The sequence below is a fragment of the Brassica rapa genome, chromosome A10 (genome assembly GCF_000309985.2).
Source record: "Brassica rapa cultivar Chiifu-401-42 chromosome A10, CAAS_Brap_v3.01, whole genome shotgun sequence".
NCBI lineage: Eukaryota > Viridiplantae > Streptophyta > Magnoliopsida > Brassicales > Brassicaceae > Brassica > Brassica rapa.
The window spans coordinates 7185532-7202033 of NC_024804.2; the positions used below are offsets into that span (position 1 = coordinate 7185532).

Here is a 16502-nt window from a genome sequence, read left to right on the forward strand (position 1 = left end):
TATATATTATTGTTATTTTTATTATTTAAATATATAATATATTTTTAAATTGCTTTTATCATTATAAACTGTAATTAATGTTTTGAAAATTGGACCGGAGCAGTGGAACGGTAGATCAAACTGGTCAGACCGTGACTCATTTTTTTGACTTGTTTCTGGTTGTGTTAAAAACCGGATTTGAGTTATACCAGTAAATCCAATCAAAAACCGGTCAAACATGCTAAAATCATAATCTAGTTCGATTTTAAAAGCTGGTTTTTAATTAAGTTTAAAATTGTAATTTTATAAAAATCATAAAAATTTCATATGTTTTCTAATAACCATTTAAATAAATTGATTTTGTCATATTTTATAGAGAAATTACCTATAATAACTCATATTTTTTGTGTAATGACTAGATTAACACACAAAAAGAGAAAAGGAAAAAAATACCAGCAAAAGTCTAAAATAACCCTATCAAATAACTGAATTAAACAAAAAAAAAATTTTTAAGTAAAATTTTCATTTATTTAAAACACTTGGAGTGGAAATTTTTTTTTTCTTTAAAGTTCACTCCCCAGCCCCCTAAGTTGTAACCCATGAACCCTAAATCCCTCGATTTCTCAAATTCCTCAGTTTAACATGATTTCACCTTGATTCGATCTTGTTTGCACTTTCTTGGCGCAACGTAAGCGTAGCCAAGCTAGTGACACTGTTCGTTGATTAAGTAAATGGAAGAAGAAGGGAAGCATATAACATGTTGTCTGTGATTGTTTGCGGCGGAAAGAGATCTCTGTTTGAGACTTCTTCTCCTCCCCTCTCAAAGAAACTCTGTTCCTTGTCTCCCTCTCGTTTCTCCTCCTCTTTTCTTCTCGATCACCTCACCGCCATTTTCCCCGACATGGATACTCATGTGAGCTTTTCGATCCCGAAAGTTTCAAACTTTGTTGTTGGGTATTTGCAAGATTGTAACTTTTCTTGACTTTTGTATGAGTTTAGATTCTTGAGCGAGCAATCAACGAATGTTGGAGATGATTTTGATTCTGCTATTAGATCTTTGAACCAGCTGGCAGCTTCATTTAGAATCCGCCAATCAAAAACCTGAATTATCTCTAGTCCAGGAAGAAGCAAAAGTTGCAGTACGAGGAGCAGGAGGATCATCAGGGAAGGAGGAAGTCTTGAACTTGGAGGTATGCAAAATTGACACGAACCATACAGCAGCAAGTTTTTAATGGTAGTGAGCTTCGTTCAACAATGTTTGAGGAATCTTTCAGAGTGTGCCGCTCAAAGATTGTGTTATGATAGATCAAATTGAACTCCACAATATTACTCACTTTCAGTTCACCATGAAAGGATGTTACTCTTAATTACCAACACTGAAATTCGCATAAAAGGACACCACAAATAATAAATCAGCAAAGGGAGTGAGAAATGAAGTTTTATAAGAAGAGAATTAATCAGCCACGTTAAAAGTCTGTTACTACATATAACTGCCATAACGTACTTAAAAACGTGCTATGATATAGAGTTAGTTATGTTATTAATTTATAAGTCTGCTACAAAGTATACTTATTCGAAAAGTTAGCCGTTTATAAACGAAGAAAATATGTATGCTACTTCAAAAACAAAATAATCTGCCAAACTATACAAAAGTCTACGAGAAAAATTTTGTTGGCTGCAAGAAAGTCTTCCACATTTTAAAAACCTGCTATCATACAACAAAAATCTGTTATACAAAAGTTGTTAGCTGAAAAAAACCTGCCAACGTAAATAAATCTATTGCAACGTATAGTAGACTTATTCCTGAAAGTATTTAATGATATCAAGTCTGTTTTAATAAGTTTGCGGTATGTAATAAATCTGTCAGAGACTAGAAAAAACTGTTATCTCGTGTGGCAGATTTTTATCGGCAAACTTATTTGTCCGTGGCAAATTTTTTATGACGTGGCAAAAAAATAATAATGGCATTTTTGTAAATATGTTTTTTTGTTAACAAAGAAAATAAGGGCATTATGGGTATAAAAAACAGTCTAGTAATTAAAAAAAAATTATAAGCTAATCTAGTAATAAAAACATGATTTAGTGTTATTTGAGTAATCTTCCCATACTTGTATATATAATTACTTAAATTAATATAGAAGTTAAATTTAAAATCTGGTTGGACTAGTCCAACAGTTGATCTACTTAATCTGCGTGATCTGCTTGATCTGCATGATCTACACTGCGAACCTTATGTTAGATCTAGGCAAATTTTTAATAGGTCATATACTATTCTTTTAAAAAATATTATAACTGAATTGAGTCATCTTGATCACTCACCATTTGTTCGTGTAGAGTAATATTTCATTTGTGAAAAGATAAGAAAATAAATGATGACGTGTCAAGGCATTATCCTGATTCTTCTTCGTCACTAGTCCCAACGTTTGATTCATTTCTTTCTTCGGTGAATTTGAAAAGATTAAAATTTCAAAGATGCCATCGTCCTTCTCCAAGCCGTCTTTGGATTCTCCTTTGTCCCTGGACGGCGCCGAGGCTGAGCACCGGCTCCGTGAGGCGGAGGAGAGGCTACGCGAGGCCATGGCGGAGCTTCAGCGTAGACAGCGTTCGGCGGCGCGTGGATCTCACGGCGATCTGTGCGATCACGCAGACGTCTCCTGCGTGGCCAATGCGATCGGCAATCTGTGCCAGAGCTTCCTCCTCTCCTACGGCGTCAGAGTAGGGATCGGAATCCTTCTCCGCGCCTTCAAGCTCGCCAGAGGGCAGTCTTACTCGTCCCTGCTCGATCTCAAGGTGAGCAAGAATCTCGATTTGATGTTTGCTTTTCTTAAAAACAAGAAGCTGTAATCTTCATATATGCCTTGGTTTTGCAGCAACTTGTGTCAGAGAAAGACTTGATTGTTAGGGAAGAAGCATGTCGTATTGGTTTACTCTTTGGTGGCTTTACCGGCTCCTATCACGCACTCAGATGCTGTTTGAGGAAGTGGAGAAAGAAGGAGACGCCATTGAATTCGTAAGTTTATGTTTTGTATGTATCTCACGTTTCTTGTATGCTTCTGCTGTTTGATTAAAAGGGTGGAGCAGAGTTTTAGCAGGTTCAATTGCCGGTTTGTCGGTTCTCGCGTTAGATGATTCCAACCAGCGGCGCACACTTGCTCTCTACCTCTTGGCTAGATTAGGCCAGGTAGAATCATTATCACTACACTGGTCTGTCTATCTTTGAGAGTCTTGATCTTTTATGTTCTCAACAGGCGGCTTACAATTCCGCAAAGTCAAAGAACAAATTCCATCTTTGGGGAAGCCATTGGAGACATGGAGATTCTTTACTTTTTTCTCTTGCTTGTTCCCAGGTATTTTTGAGGTTCAGATAAGCTTTACTTATCATATTTATTATTTTCATTCTGATTGAGTTGTGCTAATTCTGTTGGGGGTGCAGGTTATGTATGCGTTTATAATGCGTCCTGAAACCTTGCCCAAGTCATATAGAGAGTTTATTCAGAAGACAGGTCCAGTTGCAAGGCCTGTCTACCAGGCTGTAAGAGAATGCTGCAGAGGTGGTCCAATCGATGTAGCCTCCTTATCAGCCTATATTTCTAGTAAAAACGAAGCCAGTGATGTGATGGTCCAAGAGTTTGCTTCCATCATCCCTTGTTCAGCGATTCATCCACACACTAATTCCTGTATGGCTCAAAATGCTAATGCAATGTCAGCTACATTCAAGAAAACGTTTCCATTATACTTCTCCCTGACATTTGTCCCATATGTCGTCCTACACCTGCAAAAGGTAAGGAGTCTTTTAGAATCATATTGGTTTAGGCTCTAGTCAGAGATAAATGTCTGTTTTTCTTTCTTTCTTTCTGATGCCATCCATCCTACTACACTTTCAGTTCATGGCTTCTCCTTACCGGACATCTTGGAATGCAATCAGAGATTCAGTTCGATCCACTTCCTTCTTGTCTGCTTTTGTTGGGATTTTTCAGGTTAGCTGGTCTTGACATTTTGATCGTCTCCTTTCATTTCACACAGTTAGTTTCCTAAAACCCTTCCATTTTGCACTAGGCTTTCATATGTGCCCATAGAAAAGTTGCATCCAAGGACCACAAGCTCGTTTACTGGTTTGCGGGTGGTGTAGCTGCTCTTTCGGTTATGCTAGAGAAAAAACCAAGACGCTCTGAGCTTGCTCTATATGTTCTTCCCCGAGCTGGAGATTCTCTGTGGGAGATACTTGTTAACCGCCACATTCTTCCCAATATTAAAAACGCCGAGGTATACTTGAACAAATATTCTTGTTTCGAACTTTCTTCCCCTTTTAAACAATAGAACAACGTTAATGAAATCAGGTTGCTGTATTCTGTGGATGTATGGGAGGAATCATGTATTACCTAGAACATGAACCTGATACATTGGCTCCGTTTCTGAGAGGACTCATCCGTCGGTTTCTTGCTAGTCAAATAAGCAATCCAAGTAGCAAAATCAGTCAGAGTTCTTCCTATATGTATCTCCAGACCCTAGATGCGTTGGAGAAACCAAAAGCTGCGGAGAACCGAGAAGGTGAAACTCAAAAAGCTGAAGAGAAGTATAACCTGGAGGCAATTCCTGGTCTTTAGTAGCTAAGTTCTCTGATAGTTTCAACAGTTGTATTAGCATATCATGGATCATTGTTTTGATGAAACTTCCCTGGAAGAAAAGGGTCCATACACAGGAAAAAAAAAAACCCTTTGAGAGATTAAAGTGGAGTTCTCAAGTGTCTGATTTCATTTAATTATCTTCCCAAAATAACCAAAAAAAAAACTCTCTTTTTCATTGCAATGGGGAAAATGCAGAACGGACGGAGACGTTTATGGAATCGTACATTAACAAGCTTGTGTTAAAACAGATACGTAAATAGTCTCAGTGATACATACATATTCTCCCTTACGGATGGACCAGCAAAATCTATTATGTTCACCATCATGTTAGATATCTCTCTTTTCCTAAGCACAAAGACTGTTCATTAACTCTCTTTTCCTAAGCACAAGGACACTATTGGACCACCCAAATAAAAATAGTAAACTCATGTGTCTATGTCGTTACAAATGCATACCTGATACTGATAGGTATTGTAATACAGAGATATTATTCATCTGGGAGTTTACATATTTTGTGTGTTTTGTTTCCTATCTTACACTCGATCCCAGAAAACTTAGAGGTGAATATACGATTTTGCACGCAACCACCAGCTCTAAGCTTCTTCAGTTCCCCATCAACAGCTCCCTTTAGGGAAGTTCTGATATCACCCAACGCCCAGACCAAGGAGATATGTGGTCGTGGATCCTATATGACAAAGTGAAGCAGAACCGATGGGTGGGTTAAGTGTTGGTGACTATGAACCGATGACTATGAATCAAGCTAACTAGCTGTAAAGTAAGGAAATGGACCTTGTAGAACTCTGGAAGATTGTGAAGCTTGTAAACTTCATTAACAGCATCAATTTGCTTGCTTATCTAAAAGCAGAGATATGAGGGTTAGTACAATACCTAACACGATATATACAAAAAGCTAACACATTCAAGGTAACTCTTGTTGTACAGCATACCTCGGATAGTCCAGAAGTGGTGATTTCCAAAGAGAGGAAAGAACGAGTAGAGTCGTCATTCACAAAGACTTCCCACTTATTAAAATCCATCCAATATCTATCGAAAACAGAAGAGGAAACAATTCATAAATCCAAGCATCGAATACAATCAAACTGGTTCACAAGAAACGATGTTTGTTTACCTCTTGTGTAACTGAAGTTTTTGCCTAAGCATAGAAACCAGAGAGTTAATCTGATGAACACGAAGAGGAACGCTTCTTCCCAAGCTTATGTGGAACTCTCTCCCCAAAGCATGGTCAAGCTTCTGGTCATCGTTGCAAAGAATGTTGAGTGGAATATCAGCTTCGACCAAATGAAGATGGGGAACAAGTGATGCAACCCTCTTTAAAACACAGGCAATCTCCTTCTTCGCCAATAGCGGTATAAAAACTAAAATTTCATCCAAAATAAAAATAAGTAGCATGAGTAAAGGAAGAAAGAAAAGTGATACACAGAGTTCATACTGATAGGATAGCAAGAGGCATTAATAGAATTTTCATGGAAGATCATTGTCACTGCAGTAGGCTACATAATCTGATATAGTTTTATTTTCTTATAGAGTGGCATTTTACAAAAAAAAAAGTATTTCTTTTATCTGATTGTACAAGTAGGCCTGGGCGTTTTTAACTCAACACGAAATACCGACCTTAACCCGAACCGGAAAAACCGAAACCGAATCCGAACTGTTTTACAAAAATATCCGAATGGGACTTATGAGCTTACTACTTTGGACTTTGGTTATAACCCGAACCGAACCGAAATCCGAATTAGGATCTGAAGATATCCGAAATTAGTTAAATATGTTAATGTTTTTATATATATTAAGGTGATTTAAATATTTTAGAGTATTCAAAATATTTTTGTAGTTTGTTTTATTTGTTACTTTGAATACTTTTTAGTTAATTTAGATAGTTTAACTAATTTTTAATTAGATTTGTAAATAATTTATATATTTTGAAAAAAATTTGGTCAATTTTCGAAGTTTTTAAAAATATATTTTTGTACGATTTTAAACATTGGTTAAATCCGATCCGAACCGAACCCGAAAGAACCGAACCGAACCCGATCCGATAATTAGTAAAAAACCGAATGGTACTTATGAGCAATAACGCCCAGGCCTAGTACAAGCACCTAGCTGAGACTGATGCACAGTAAGAAAGAAACTGAGACTATGTTCCTAGGGTTGAGTTTAAGACCATCAATCATGTTCATTAGCTTTCTTCTACCAATAACTTCATGTAAGCATCATACACTAAACTAAACAAACAAGCACTCATGATTACCAGGGATGTAAACATGCAAAGCGTAGTTTCCATGGACATGAGGAAAGTTCCTTACTCGAGTCACAGTCTCCGTTGAGTAGACATCCAAAGAACCTGAGATTTTTTTTTTCAAAACGTGATGAGAGTGATACGTATGTATGAATTAGATTCATGAGCAGTCAGAGTTGACACAATCTGCGAGCATCATCATCACCTGTTGATCCAATGGATTCGAGAAGCGAAAGCGGCGGAGGAGGCAAAGAAATCGACTCCTTCCCGTGTTTCCCAGAGGTTGATACCTCGCCGTGATTTTCAGCAGCCGGAGAAAGTTCATCAGTATCGGAGTCTGATGAAGAGTCACCGTAAGAAGCTCTCAATGCGTCCATCGCCGCCAATCAAAAGAAAAATAACAAAGTCGAGCCAAAAAAAATAAATATTCCATTTCCATTCCAAATAGAACCGGGATAAACCAATTCTTATTAAATCGAACCGAACTTAAACCCAAAACATCTGGGAATAAATCTAATGGGCTGAAAATGGGCCTCCACAGTGAACTAGATAAACCCTAACTATGAACACTATATATTTACACAGCAATCGCCCTAATTCTATAACCATCCTTAGTTGCGTCTATCTAAAAATCTAGGGTTGTTTCGCTGTTTTTAATTGATTCGTTTATTTTATAGTTTATTTGATTACTAGGGGTTTTCCGGCGCTACGCGCCGGTTTTTCTATTATTAAATAGTTATATTATTAGAATCTTAATTCTTATATAAATTCGATATTTAGGTTTTTCAATGGATATTATGTAGCATCTATCTTATTAAAACTCAAGTACAAAATTGGAGTGTTTGGAGACTTGAATAGGACTTTTAAAAATTTGGAGTGTTTGGAAACATTGATTGCAGTCTTTTAAAAAAAAATATTTTTGTTTGAAAACAAAGATAGTAGTATTAAGAAAAAAAGTAATGGGCTTATGTTTTTTTAAAAAATTGAAAGTTATCTAGGCCACTTTTAAAATATACCAAAATGGGTCAATCTAATTCCCTAAAAATTTTTTTTCTAAACTAACCATAAAATTAAATTGAAACTTTATATACATATTTCAAATCAAAATAATAATTCAAATTTGATTTATATCAAAAATTGATTCAAAACTATACATATAGTCAAAAATGGATTTTTACTAAACTATTTTTCAATAACCATTATAAAAAAATATTGTCAATATATATAAGAAAAATATAATACAAAGCCCAATTTGAAATACCAACTCAAATTATGGTTTTCATATTTCATATTAAGTTTTAAAAATATAATATATGTAATTATTTATATGATGGTATGTATAAAATACTATTAATTATATGATTACTTATATGATGGTACATATAAAATACGATTAATTATATGATGATAAAATACGATATATAATAATGACTAGGGATGGGCTTTTGGATACCCATACGGGTTTACTTCTGATCGGTTTGTATTTTGGGTTTTCGGGGTCAAAGATTTCAGCCTTATTAGAATATTTCTAAATTTTGGTTTGAGTTCGATTTGGATCTTTGCGGGTTTGGTTTGAGTTTGGATAACTAATTTAAATTATTTTTAAAGTCTTAAATCATTATATATTTTAAATTTCTCAAAATGTATAAATAAAATAATATATTACGTATAAATTTGAATAACATATGTCATAATACTTAAACTTAACATATCAATTGGCTTGATTTAAAATTTTGGATACGAAATCAATAATTATTTTAAGTATTTTTGGTGATTTGAGTATACTTTAACTATTTCAGATATTTACTTTTGACTATCTATATATATTTTCAAGTATTTAAACCAATTTAAAAGTATCATTTTTGATGTTTTATATACGTTAAATCTAAAAATAATTAATACATATAAGTATATAAATCTATTTTTAGATAAATTCGGATACCTAAATACTTCGGTTCGGATCAGATTCGGTTCTCTAAATAACAAAATTTTGAATAATTAGAATATTTAATCAATTTATGTTTGGGTTTGGTACTATATCTTTGGATCGGTATCGGTTATGTTCTTCGGATTCATTTTTCCAAATCCTAATAATTACATGAAAAACAAATATCAACATATTTTTCAAAATATACACCCGCGCGCCTGCGCGGGTCAAAATCTAGTCTATATTAATATGTTAAACATGATTAGAATATAATTGGTTCATAGCGGAAATCAAATACAAAACCAATTAAACGAACATATATCATGAGTAGGTACGTGCACATTTATTCGAAACCAAAAAACATAACCAAACAAAAAAAAAGTTCATTTTGGGTTTGGATTTTATCAATTATCCAAGAACCAAGGAACTGGAATCGTACGGTGCCCAAATTTCTAAAATATAATATATAAACTTATAAATTAATATCAACTATATTTAGTTTTAAAATAATCAAATAATTCAAAAATACTATTTATAATCTGAAATATCCGAGTTACCAGAATAATTTTAATTTATCCAAAAATTTAAAATTATCTGAATTATCTAAAATTTTATCCGAGAACCTGAAAATCTAATACTTAATCTGAAAACTCAAAATTTGCGACTTTTTAACCTGAACTAACCAAAAAAAAATAAAACCAAACGGGATCTTAATTATCTCGGATATTAGCCGGTTCATTACTTTGTTACATGAACGAATTGAGAACCAAAACCGAAAACGTCCCAAGTCTACAATCTTTTCCATTTTAAAATGTCTTTTAAAACATTATAATTAATTGGGTTTGATTGTAACTGATTTTAGCGGTCAATTAAAAAATGTTACAAAAATAAATAAACCAAATCTTAAGTAAACATTTAGCAGTCTATAAGTCAAGTATTACATCACACTGATGGCCCTCTATGTTTTTATTTGTTTTTTCAAAATTTTGTGGGGATTATGTTTCTTTTAGGCAAGCTTTTGGGTCTCTGTCTACCGTAGTTATGTAATACTCTTATATCTACGATCTATATAAGTTACGCTTTATAAAAGATGTTTGTATATTTAATTTATGCAATACCAAGTGTGTATACAGTTATTTATATGTATGCTCATTCCTCTACTCTGCTGTAATGATTTCATTTCAAAACTCTGTTTTATTAATTTTATACTCATACAGTAAGTATTTCATGTTTTCACATACCGGAAACATACTTGAAGTAAGTTAAAAAATATATAAACGAACTCCTACAATGACTATATATAAAATAATAGATTATAGTCCTAGCTACATCATTCACAATTTACAAATTGCAGAATATGTATAACTTTGTCAAAACAATATTTTTCTTTATTTAAAGTCACTTTTACTTAACCTCATCCACAGAGGTAGAAAACCACATAAGACTCTCAAAGTTACCAATCTGAATTGATCACCGGACTTGAAACGGAGAGCAAAGCGAGCAGACCAGATGCGTCTACGCCAATGACTGCAATATCACATACAGAACATACGCTTTCTTCCTGGGTTGGTAGAAACCGGGCGGTGAAGGACATGACACATCCTTTTGTCCTATGCAGATCGGGATATAAGTTGACCTGCATATCACAAACGGGTTTTTAAGTCGTAGTTAAGCTTGGTTTCATGGGTCATGTTGCGTTTAGGGATTTGCACAACTTGTGTAGCTGTAGCCATCTTGGCCTAGCTCGCTAGATTTGGGTTAGTGCCAAAGAATCTTCTGGAAGCAATGGCAAGGTTCTTTGGCTTGTAGGAGACGCCCATTGCAGTAAGCAGTGCGCACCGTAACTGAGGTGGTTGGAGGTTGCAGTAAAGTACAAAATCATCTCAAAATCAACATAAAATTCATGTGGTTTGACCACTTTCAAAGACTATCACAGTCTTATGCATCTGATAAGAGAAATTCAAGTGGACATATTAAAAACCAACCATTAGTGTTTGCTCATAGTCATAGAAGCTAAAGAGCATTATTGTGATCAATATGCTTATTTCATTGGCTGAATCAGATGGAGAAAAGCATCATCTGCAGGAAATACAATAACACATTGATCAAGCTACAACCATACTAATCATTAGTCCTAAAAAATACTTCACATACACTTAACCGCAATGCAAAATACAATTAAAAAAATTAGCTCCACAAACGACACCTCATAAGAACAAATATAGGTGAAGTATTTTTTAATTACATGGTATCAGTTTTAGGAACGTCAATTTTAGGGATTCTCTTACGCTATAATATAGGTGGAGTATCAGAAATGTAGAAAAGAAAAAAATAATGTTGACCTTTATAAAGAAACATGAACTTGAACTTAAATTTCAAGGCGAGAAAGAATCAATATCATATTATATCATACTGGCCGAAACAGAATCCAAATGACTAAAATATTTATAGAAAGATAGAAGCAATACCCGTAGATCTTTTGATGCCATGAATGGATTTCAGGGGTTATTTGGAGAGCTTTGGTTTTGTCATTGGATTGTGGAAGAGAAGGTGTTATGAGCTTTCTAAGTAATTTGTTGTCTGAAGTCTGAACAAAGCTAATATTGCCTCTGTACGACAAATTAAAAAAAATGCAGGAAAAACATTAGGAACCACACATGTCACAGGAGAAAGATAAGCATCAATGAAGTAAAAGCAAGCAGGGTAGGAAAAAAAATGCCCAGTATTTGTAGAGGTCAAAATCTGTAACATCTACACAGATAAGCATGTCCATTTACGATAAATTAACAGGCACCGCTGTAACAAATCTTTTTCTTAAAATATAGCAACACCAAAGTTTAATAAGCAAGAGATGGGAAGTCACCATTTTTGTAGGCTGTGTTCCAAGGAATGGATTGTTTGCTAGAGCAAAGTTATGGTCCTCAATTTATAGGATTGAAAATAATGAAGTTGAAAAGACGAGAGATAAGTGAGAATTAAATGAAAGGATTAATGAAAGGAAAACTCAGAATAAATATCAGAGCAAATATTCTTGGGACGTTACGTTGTCGACTTTCTGTCAAGAGGCAGGGAAGAAGAAGAACGACCAAGAAGAAAAATAACCTAATCATATTTGGGCCTATATTAATCACACAAAAGCCCAACCTATTTGGTGGGACAAACACACAGACGTAAGCGACGCGTTCGCAGAGAAGGGAGAGTGTGAGAAACACCGATCCACTCCCGAGCCGACACATGTCAAAAAAAGCCCCCTCTCTTTTGGTGTCGTGGAGGCTTGTGTGCATCACACAAATCAACTTTATATATAAAGATTCTGGAGACAGAGAAAGGCAGTGATGACTCGGAAATATCAAGCTCAACAGACCGGAATGAGTCGTTTCTTCTTTTAATTGGAGAATCGTTTCTGTGTCGATAATCCCGCTGAACTGAGCCTTCTCTCTTTTTTTTCTCCATCACTTGTTTGAATTTGAGTTTTACCGTCACTTGTTTTTCCTCTATAAATTGGTTTTGGGGATTGGAGATGGCGATGAGGATATAACGCTCCCTCTTCTGATTTCAGCTGAAGAAATTTGCTGGCAGAATCGAACCTAATATCACTAGCCACCACTGAGTCATCTCCTTATTCCCAAATCGTTGTTTTATTTGATAAGCTTGGTTTTTAATTGTTACTTTATTCAATGCATAAAGACGGTGATAATGATGAATCAATTAATCTAATCCAACACTTGATCTGATTTATGCTATGTGCATCTGATGCTATAACAGTTTAGCTTCTGAATCCCCGCTATATCAATTTCATCGGTGTATACGACTTATGTTTATCAATTTATTTCCGTATTTTTATACTTGAAAAATATTGAAAGCGTTCCCGGTTCTCTGTTTCTCGTCGGCTCGGCTTCTCATCATCACCGCGGTTGAGGCGTGGAGGAGCATGCACGGTCTCGGACCTTCAAGACAGCGAATCTACTGCAGGCGACGGCGTTAGGGTTTGGAGTCGGTTCATCTTGAATCCGACGCTTTATGGCCGCGGGACACTCCGTCGGTGGCTTCTTCGAGGATCTAGGAGGCGGATCTGGTGCTGGTCTTGAGCACCCAGCCCGCGAAGCTTCTTTGGGTTCCGGATCTGAAGCCACGGTGTTCATCGATGGAGGAGGAAGCTCGCTACCTCATGTCTTCTTCCCATAACCTTATATCCTCTCTGTTTGTTTCTTTGTGGTTTTAGGCTAGTTGTTCTTGTCTGTAACCTAGCCGTGACGTTTCCCAGTTCGCCGGCAAAGTGTACTGTTCCAATCCCCCATTTTTGGGGCTGATTAAATTAATATATAATATTAAAAAGAAAAAAAAGAAAAATATTGAAAGTATTTTTTTTTTGTTTTCTAAGATTTCATAATTGATAACTATTTTTCCAAAGTTTATTTGTTACGATTACCGTGTCAAATTGTAATCTGATATAATCCAATATACTAGTACTTGTGAGATGAAATGAATGCCAGTATGTGCATCTGATATTTCATCTTTTTATTTATGTATTTCCCACAAAATCAACGTTGCGTAGTCTTGATAATATTCTCTCTATAAAAGAGCATAAAGTCGACTATTGAAATTAGTACTTGAACGTAATACTTATAAAATATGTTTTGACCAGGTAAAACTAAACAGTCTTTTTTACTAAAGAGACTACTTTAATGAAAGATTCGATTCAATTTTTACAACCTTGATTTAAAGAATGGACACAACATAACAAATTTATAACTAATAAAAACTTATAGTTTTGCAAATAAATTTCAATTGAAGTTTCAAAAAGAAAGATGAAATCTACTTATAAGTTATAAGACTAATCTCAGATTACATCACATGAGATCAAGCTACTGAGAGAGAAAAATGAGCCTCCTGCAGAATGGTCCTGCAGACAGCAATTACTTGGTGGAAGACCATATGTCAAATGAGAACAAGAACCAGACTATTCGATCAGTTCATGTCTGCAGAAAACGAGAACATGACCCTGGTAAAGGAACAGTTCATGTTGTATATGGATGAGCTTCTAGAAGAGAATTTGGATTTCGGATTTAAGTTTCAGCACAACATTTGGACTGATACAGAGCTAGGACACATAAATAGGTCTACAAGCCGAGCTATCAAAGCTGCCGACAAAGAAAAAAGCAAGATGGAAGCTGCACAGCTAGATATGCCATGAGGTCAAATGTTCGACCACTTTTGGACACTAGAGGGAAATAAATGCAGACCTTGGTTTCTGGCTGGAGACAACAGGTGATGCTTTGATCCTTGGTTTCAACTGTAATCAAATAGTAGTGAAATTCCCGAGTTTTGACGACGAAAACAATATCTCCATTTTCTGGACTTTACCACTTTTAAGTTGACTCAAAGTGAGCCAAGCCATCTTTTGTGGAAGATTGCACGTGGATATCTCTACGTTATAGCCCACTACTAGGGGTTTCCTTTATTTTTTGGTTGTCAATCTTTGAAGCTTCATAATACAGTGTCAACCATTCAACTATCTTTCATGATTTATTATATTTTGTTTCGAATACAACAACTTGCTGTTATTTTGAATTTTTTTGTTCTAATGAAATTTAATTTAATTTTATGGTCTTCAAAAATAAAGTATTCGTCTAACAATAAACACTAAACATTTTCGTCGAAAATTTTGTTCACGATAAGTTCATTGTTGTTAGACCAAATGAAAGAGTAATTTATTCTGGTGTGAGTGAGTTCGAGAAATGGTGTGACTAATTAAGTTTACAAAAAAAAAAGGTTACCTTAATTTGTTAATATTTTTGTGTATTCTTTTATGTTTAAAAAGCATACGGTTTAAATTTGAGAAGCATTATGAATTAACATATTAATAGGAAGGGTGGACTTGCGAGTATCTCCTAATTGTTGGACTTTTTAAGATTAGTAACCATATACAATAGTAGATATGAAAGAAGACTTGAATCATTTTAATTTCTTAGTCTTGTCTACACCAGTCAAGCGAGTATTAGATATAAGCTTGCAAATTAGTAGTTTTGTAATATTTTAACTTAAACGAAGTAACATGGAAACATGAAATTGGTTTGGAAACAAAAAATATACTTATTATTCCAAATATATACCTATTGCGCGGATTGTCAGCTTTTATAAATTTATGTTACTTTTTTTGTATTTTTATTGTTCAGGGATTTGTGTTTTGTATATAGAAGGGTATATTGTCTGATTTACTTCGTTTTTGCATATAAGAACACATAGAGTGTATTGGGGTTCGCAAACAATGCAGTTTGCTGGTTGGAGTTGCTAGAGAAGAGGTGATGATGTATTGGAAAAATATACTGAACAACTTTTACAAACTAACCATTTTGTTTGTAAGATGAGCTTTTATTTTTGGTTTGTTATCTTATATGGTGTTGTAACTGGATTATTTGATCTGGTTGTGGGCATATATGTGTTTAGTTGAGAATGCTTATCCCTTATATATTAAAAGAGAAGTATTGTAATAAATGCATTCACACTATAATAGACACGTGGCAGCCTCACAATGATTTGATAATAAATATGTTAACGCGTTCACATTATATTCATAAATATGTTCACACTATGTACTTTGCGTTTTTTTAAATATAAAACTCACATAAATAGTTCCAATAAAACTCTGAATTTTTCGGTTCGAATAAAAATAGATAATGAATCAAAAGTCAAACTATATATATATATATTATTTTATTGTTTATGGATAAAGTTAAGCAAAATATTCATAAATTTTGATTCGATTCGTTATTCGTTTTGATTTAAACAAAAAAATCTGGATATCCGTAACTCTACGAAACAAATCAAATACTAAAATACAATATCCAAAAAAGAAGCAAATCACAAATACCATTTAGGAACATATATCTAATTCGATCTGTTATATGGATTTATATACATATATGTAAAGAATTATATATATATATATGTTATATATATTATACTTTATATCAGTTTTACAATATTTTATGAATTAAATTTATTATATTAGGTACTAGAATTTAAAAAAGTTAAATAATGTTGTATTTTTGTAATAAAATGTTATTATTAAAATTTTCAATTATTTTAAAAAATTTATTTTATTTTATTTACGGATCAAATCAGATATTCTTTAAAATTCCAAAACATTTCGGATATCTGAGTCACCGAATCTAGGTGGCTAAAGATCGAATCGACACGAATGTTTCCAAATACTCAGATAATTGATCTGTGTCCACTCCTATTTACAGATACAATTTTATTTTCTTTATATGAAAAAATGACTAATGGCAAAGCCTTTTTTATTTTAAATTAATTTTATTTTTACTTTTCATTTATTATTTTGAACAAAAAAGTCATTTAATATTAATTAACAATATCTTTATATATTTGTCAACTATTTGTATATACTTTTTACATACATACATGTGAGCACATTGTAACTAAATTGTAACTAAGAATTCACCACAACTGAAATATCTAATTTTTTTGAAAGTTGAAATATTTTTTCTTAATGTTTCTTTCACTACCGACAAAATTGTAGTGAAATGATTTGTCTTAATAGTTTTTTTTTCTTAAACTATTATCTGTTTAAAAACTATAATATGAAACTATTGGTTCGACATGACGACTATCTAAAATTCATAATATGAAAACAAACATATAATATTAATTTTTGGTTTCTACCGGGAAAAACCAAAAAAATCAAATATTT

General features: G+C 33.8%; 2 protein-coding genes, 1 long non-coding RNA gene and 3 other non-coding genes across 8 annotated transcripts; 4 read left to right on the forward strand and 2 right to left on the reverse strand.

Annotated features, from left to right (window-relative positions):
• The first annotated feature begins 2302 nt into the window (after positions 1-2302).
• Positions 2303-4779, forward strand: LOC103864860. The gene is made up of 8 exons (XM_009142629.3): positions 2303-2769; positions 2850-2989; positions 3061-3160; positions 3228-3326; positions 3413-3760; positions 3864-3956; positions 4036-4242; positions 4317-4779. Exons 1-8 carry the CDS (start codon positions 2452-2454, stop codon positions 4581-4583), a joined length of 1572 nt encoding a protein of 523 aa, XP_009140877.1. The 5' UTR covers positions 2303-2451; the 3' UTR covers positions 4584-4779.
• A 236-nt stretch (positions 4780-5015) lies between these two features.
• Positions 5016-7324, reverse strand: LOC103864859 (U6 snRNA phosphodiesterase). 2 transcript variants are annotated; one of them, XM_009142627.3, is made up of 6 exons: positions 7067-7324; positions 6874-6966; positions 5734-5980; positions 5552-5648; positions 5394-5459; positions 5016-5289 (listed from the first exon to the last, which is right to left on the reverse strand). In XM_009142627.3, exons 1-6 carry the CDS (start codon positions 7236-7238, stop codon positions 5092-5094), a joined length of 873 nt encoding a protein of 290 aa, XP_009140875.1. In that variant the 5' UTR covers positions 7239-7324; the 3' UTR covers positions 5016-5091. The 2 variants fall into 2 exon arrangements, with proteins under 2 accessions (XP_009140875.1, XP_009140876.1); XM_009142628.3 differs by having other exon boundaries at positions 5232-5289; positions 5394-5454; positions 5548-5648.
• A 2716-nt stretch (positions 7325-10040) lies between these two features.
• LOC108871734 lies at positions 10041-12016 on the reverse strand. Of its 2 annotated transcripts, XR_001958417.2 has the most exons (3): positions 11652-12014; positions 11257-11397; positions 10041-10867 (listed from the first exon to the last, which is right to left on the reverse strand). It is a non-coding gene; the product is annotated as an uncharacterized LOC108871734 (long non-coding RNA). The 2 variants fall into 2 exon arrangements; XR_004452221.1 differs by having other exon boundaries at positions 10041-11397; positions 11652-12016.
• Positions 12017-12113: 97 nt separating this feature from the next.
• LOC117129455 lies at positions 12114-12223 on the forward strand. Its single transcript, XR_004453104.1, has one exon. It is a non-coding gene; the product is annotated as a small nucleolar RNA Z107/R87 (small nucleolar RNA).
• Positions 12224-12304: 81 nt separating this feature from the next.
• On the forward strand, positions 12305-12402 carry LOC117129377. The gene has a single exon (XR_004453026.1). It is a non-coding gene; the product is annotated as a small nucleolar RNA R30/Z108 (small nucleolar RNA).
• Positions 12403-12478: 76 nt separating this feature from the next.
• Positions 12479-12571, forward strand: LOC117129466. The gene has a single exon (XR_004453113.1). It is a non-coding gene; the product is annotated as a small nucleolar RNA snoR31 (small nucleolar RNA).
• The last annotated feature ends 3931 nt before the right edge of the window (positions 12572-16502 follow it).

Excerpts from the sequence above, each read along its gene's own strand:
- LOC103864859 (XM_009142627.3), bottom strand. The coding sequence starts at position 7,238 with ATGGACGCATTGAGAGCTTCTTACGGTGACTCTTCATCAGACTCCGAT. Across the intron at positions 6,967-7,066 it reads CGAATCCATTGGATCAACAG|GTTCTTTGGATGTCTACTCA; the intron begins GTGATGATGATG and ends AAAAAATCTCAG. Across the intron at positions 5,460-5,551 it reads CCACTTCTGGACTATCCGAG|ATAAGCAAGCAAATTGATGC; the intron begins GTATGCTGTACA and ends CTCTGCTTTTAG.
- LOC103864860 (XM_009142629.3), top strand. The coding sequence starts at position 2,452 with ATGCCATCGTCCTTCTCCAAGCCGTCTTTGGATTCTCCTTTGTCCCTG. Across the intron at positions 2,770-2,849 it reads CGTCCCTGCTCGATCTCAAG|CAACTTGTGTCAGAGAAAGA; the intron begins GTGAGCAAGAAT and ends TTGGTTTTGCAG. Across the intron at positions 3,957-4,035 it reads CTTTTGTTGGGATTTTTCAG|GCTTTCATATGTGCCCATAG; the intron begins GTTAGCTGGTCT and ends ATTTTGCACTAG.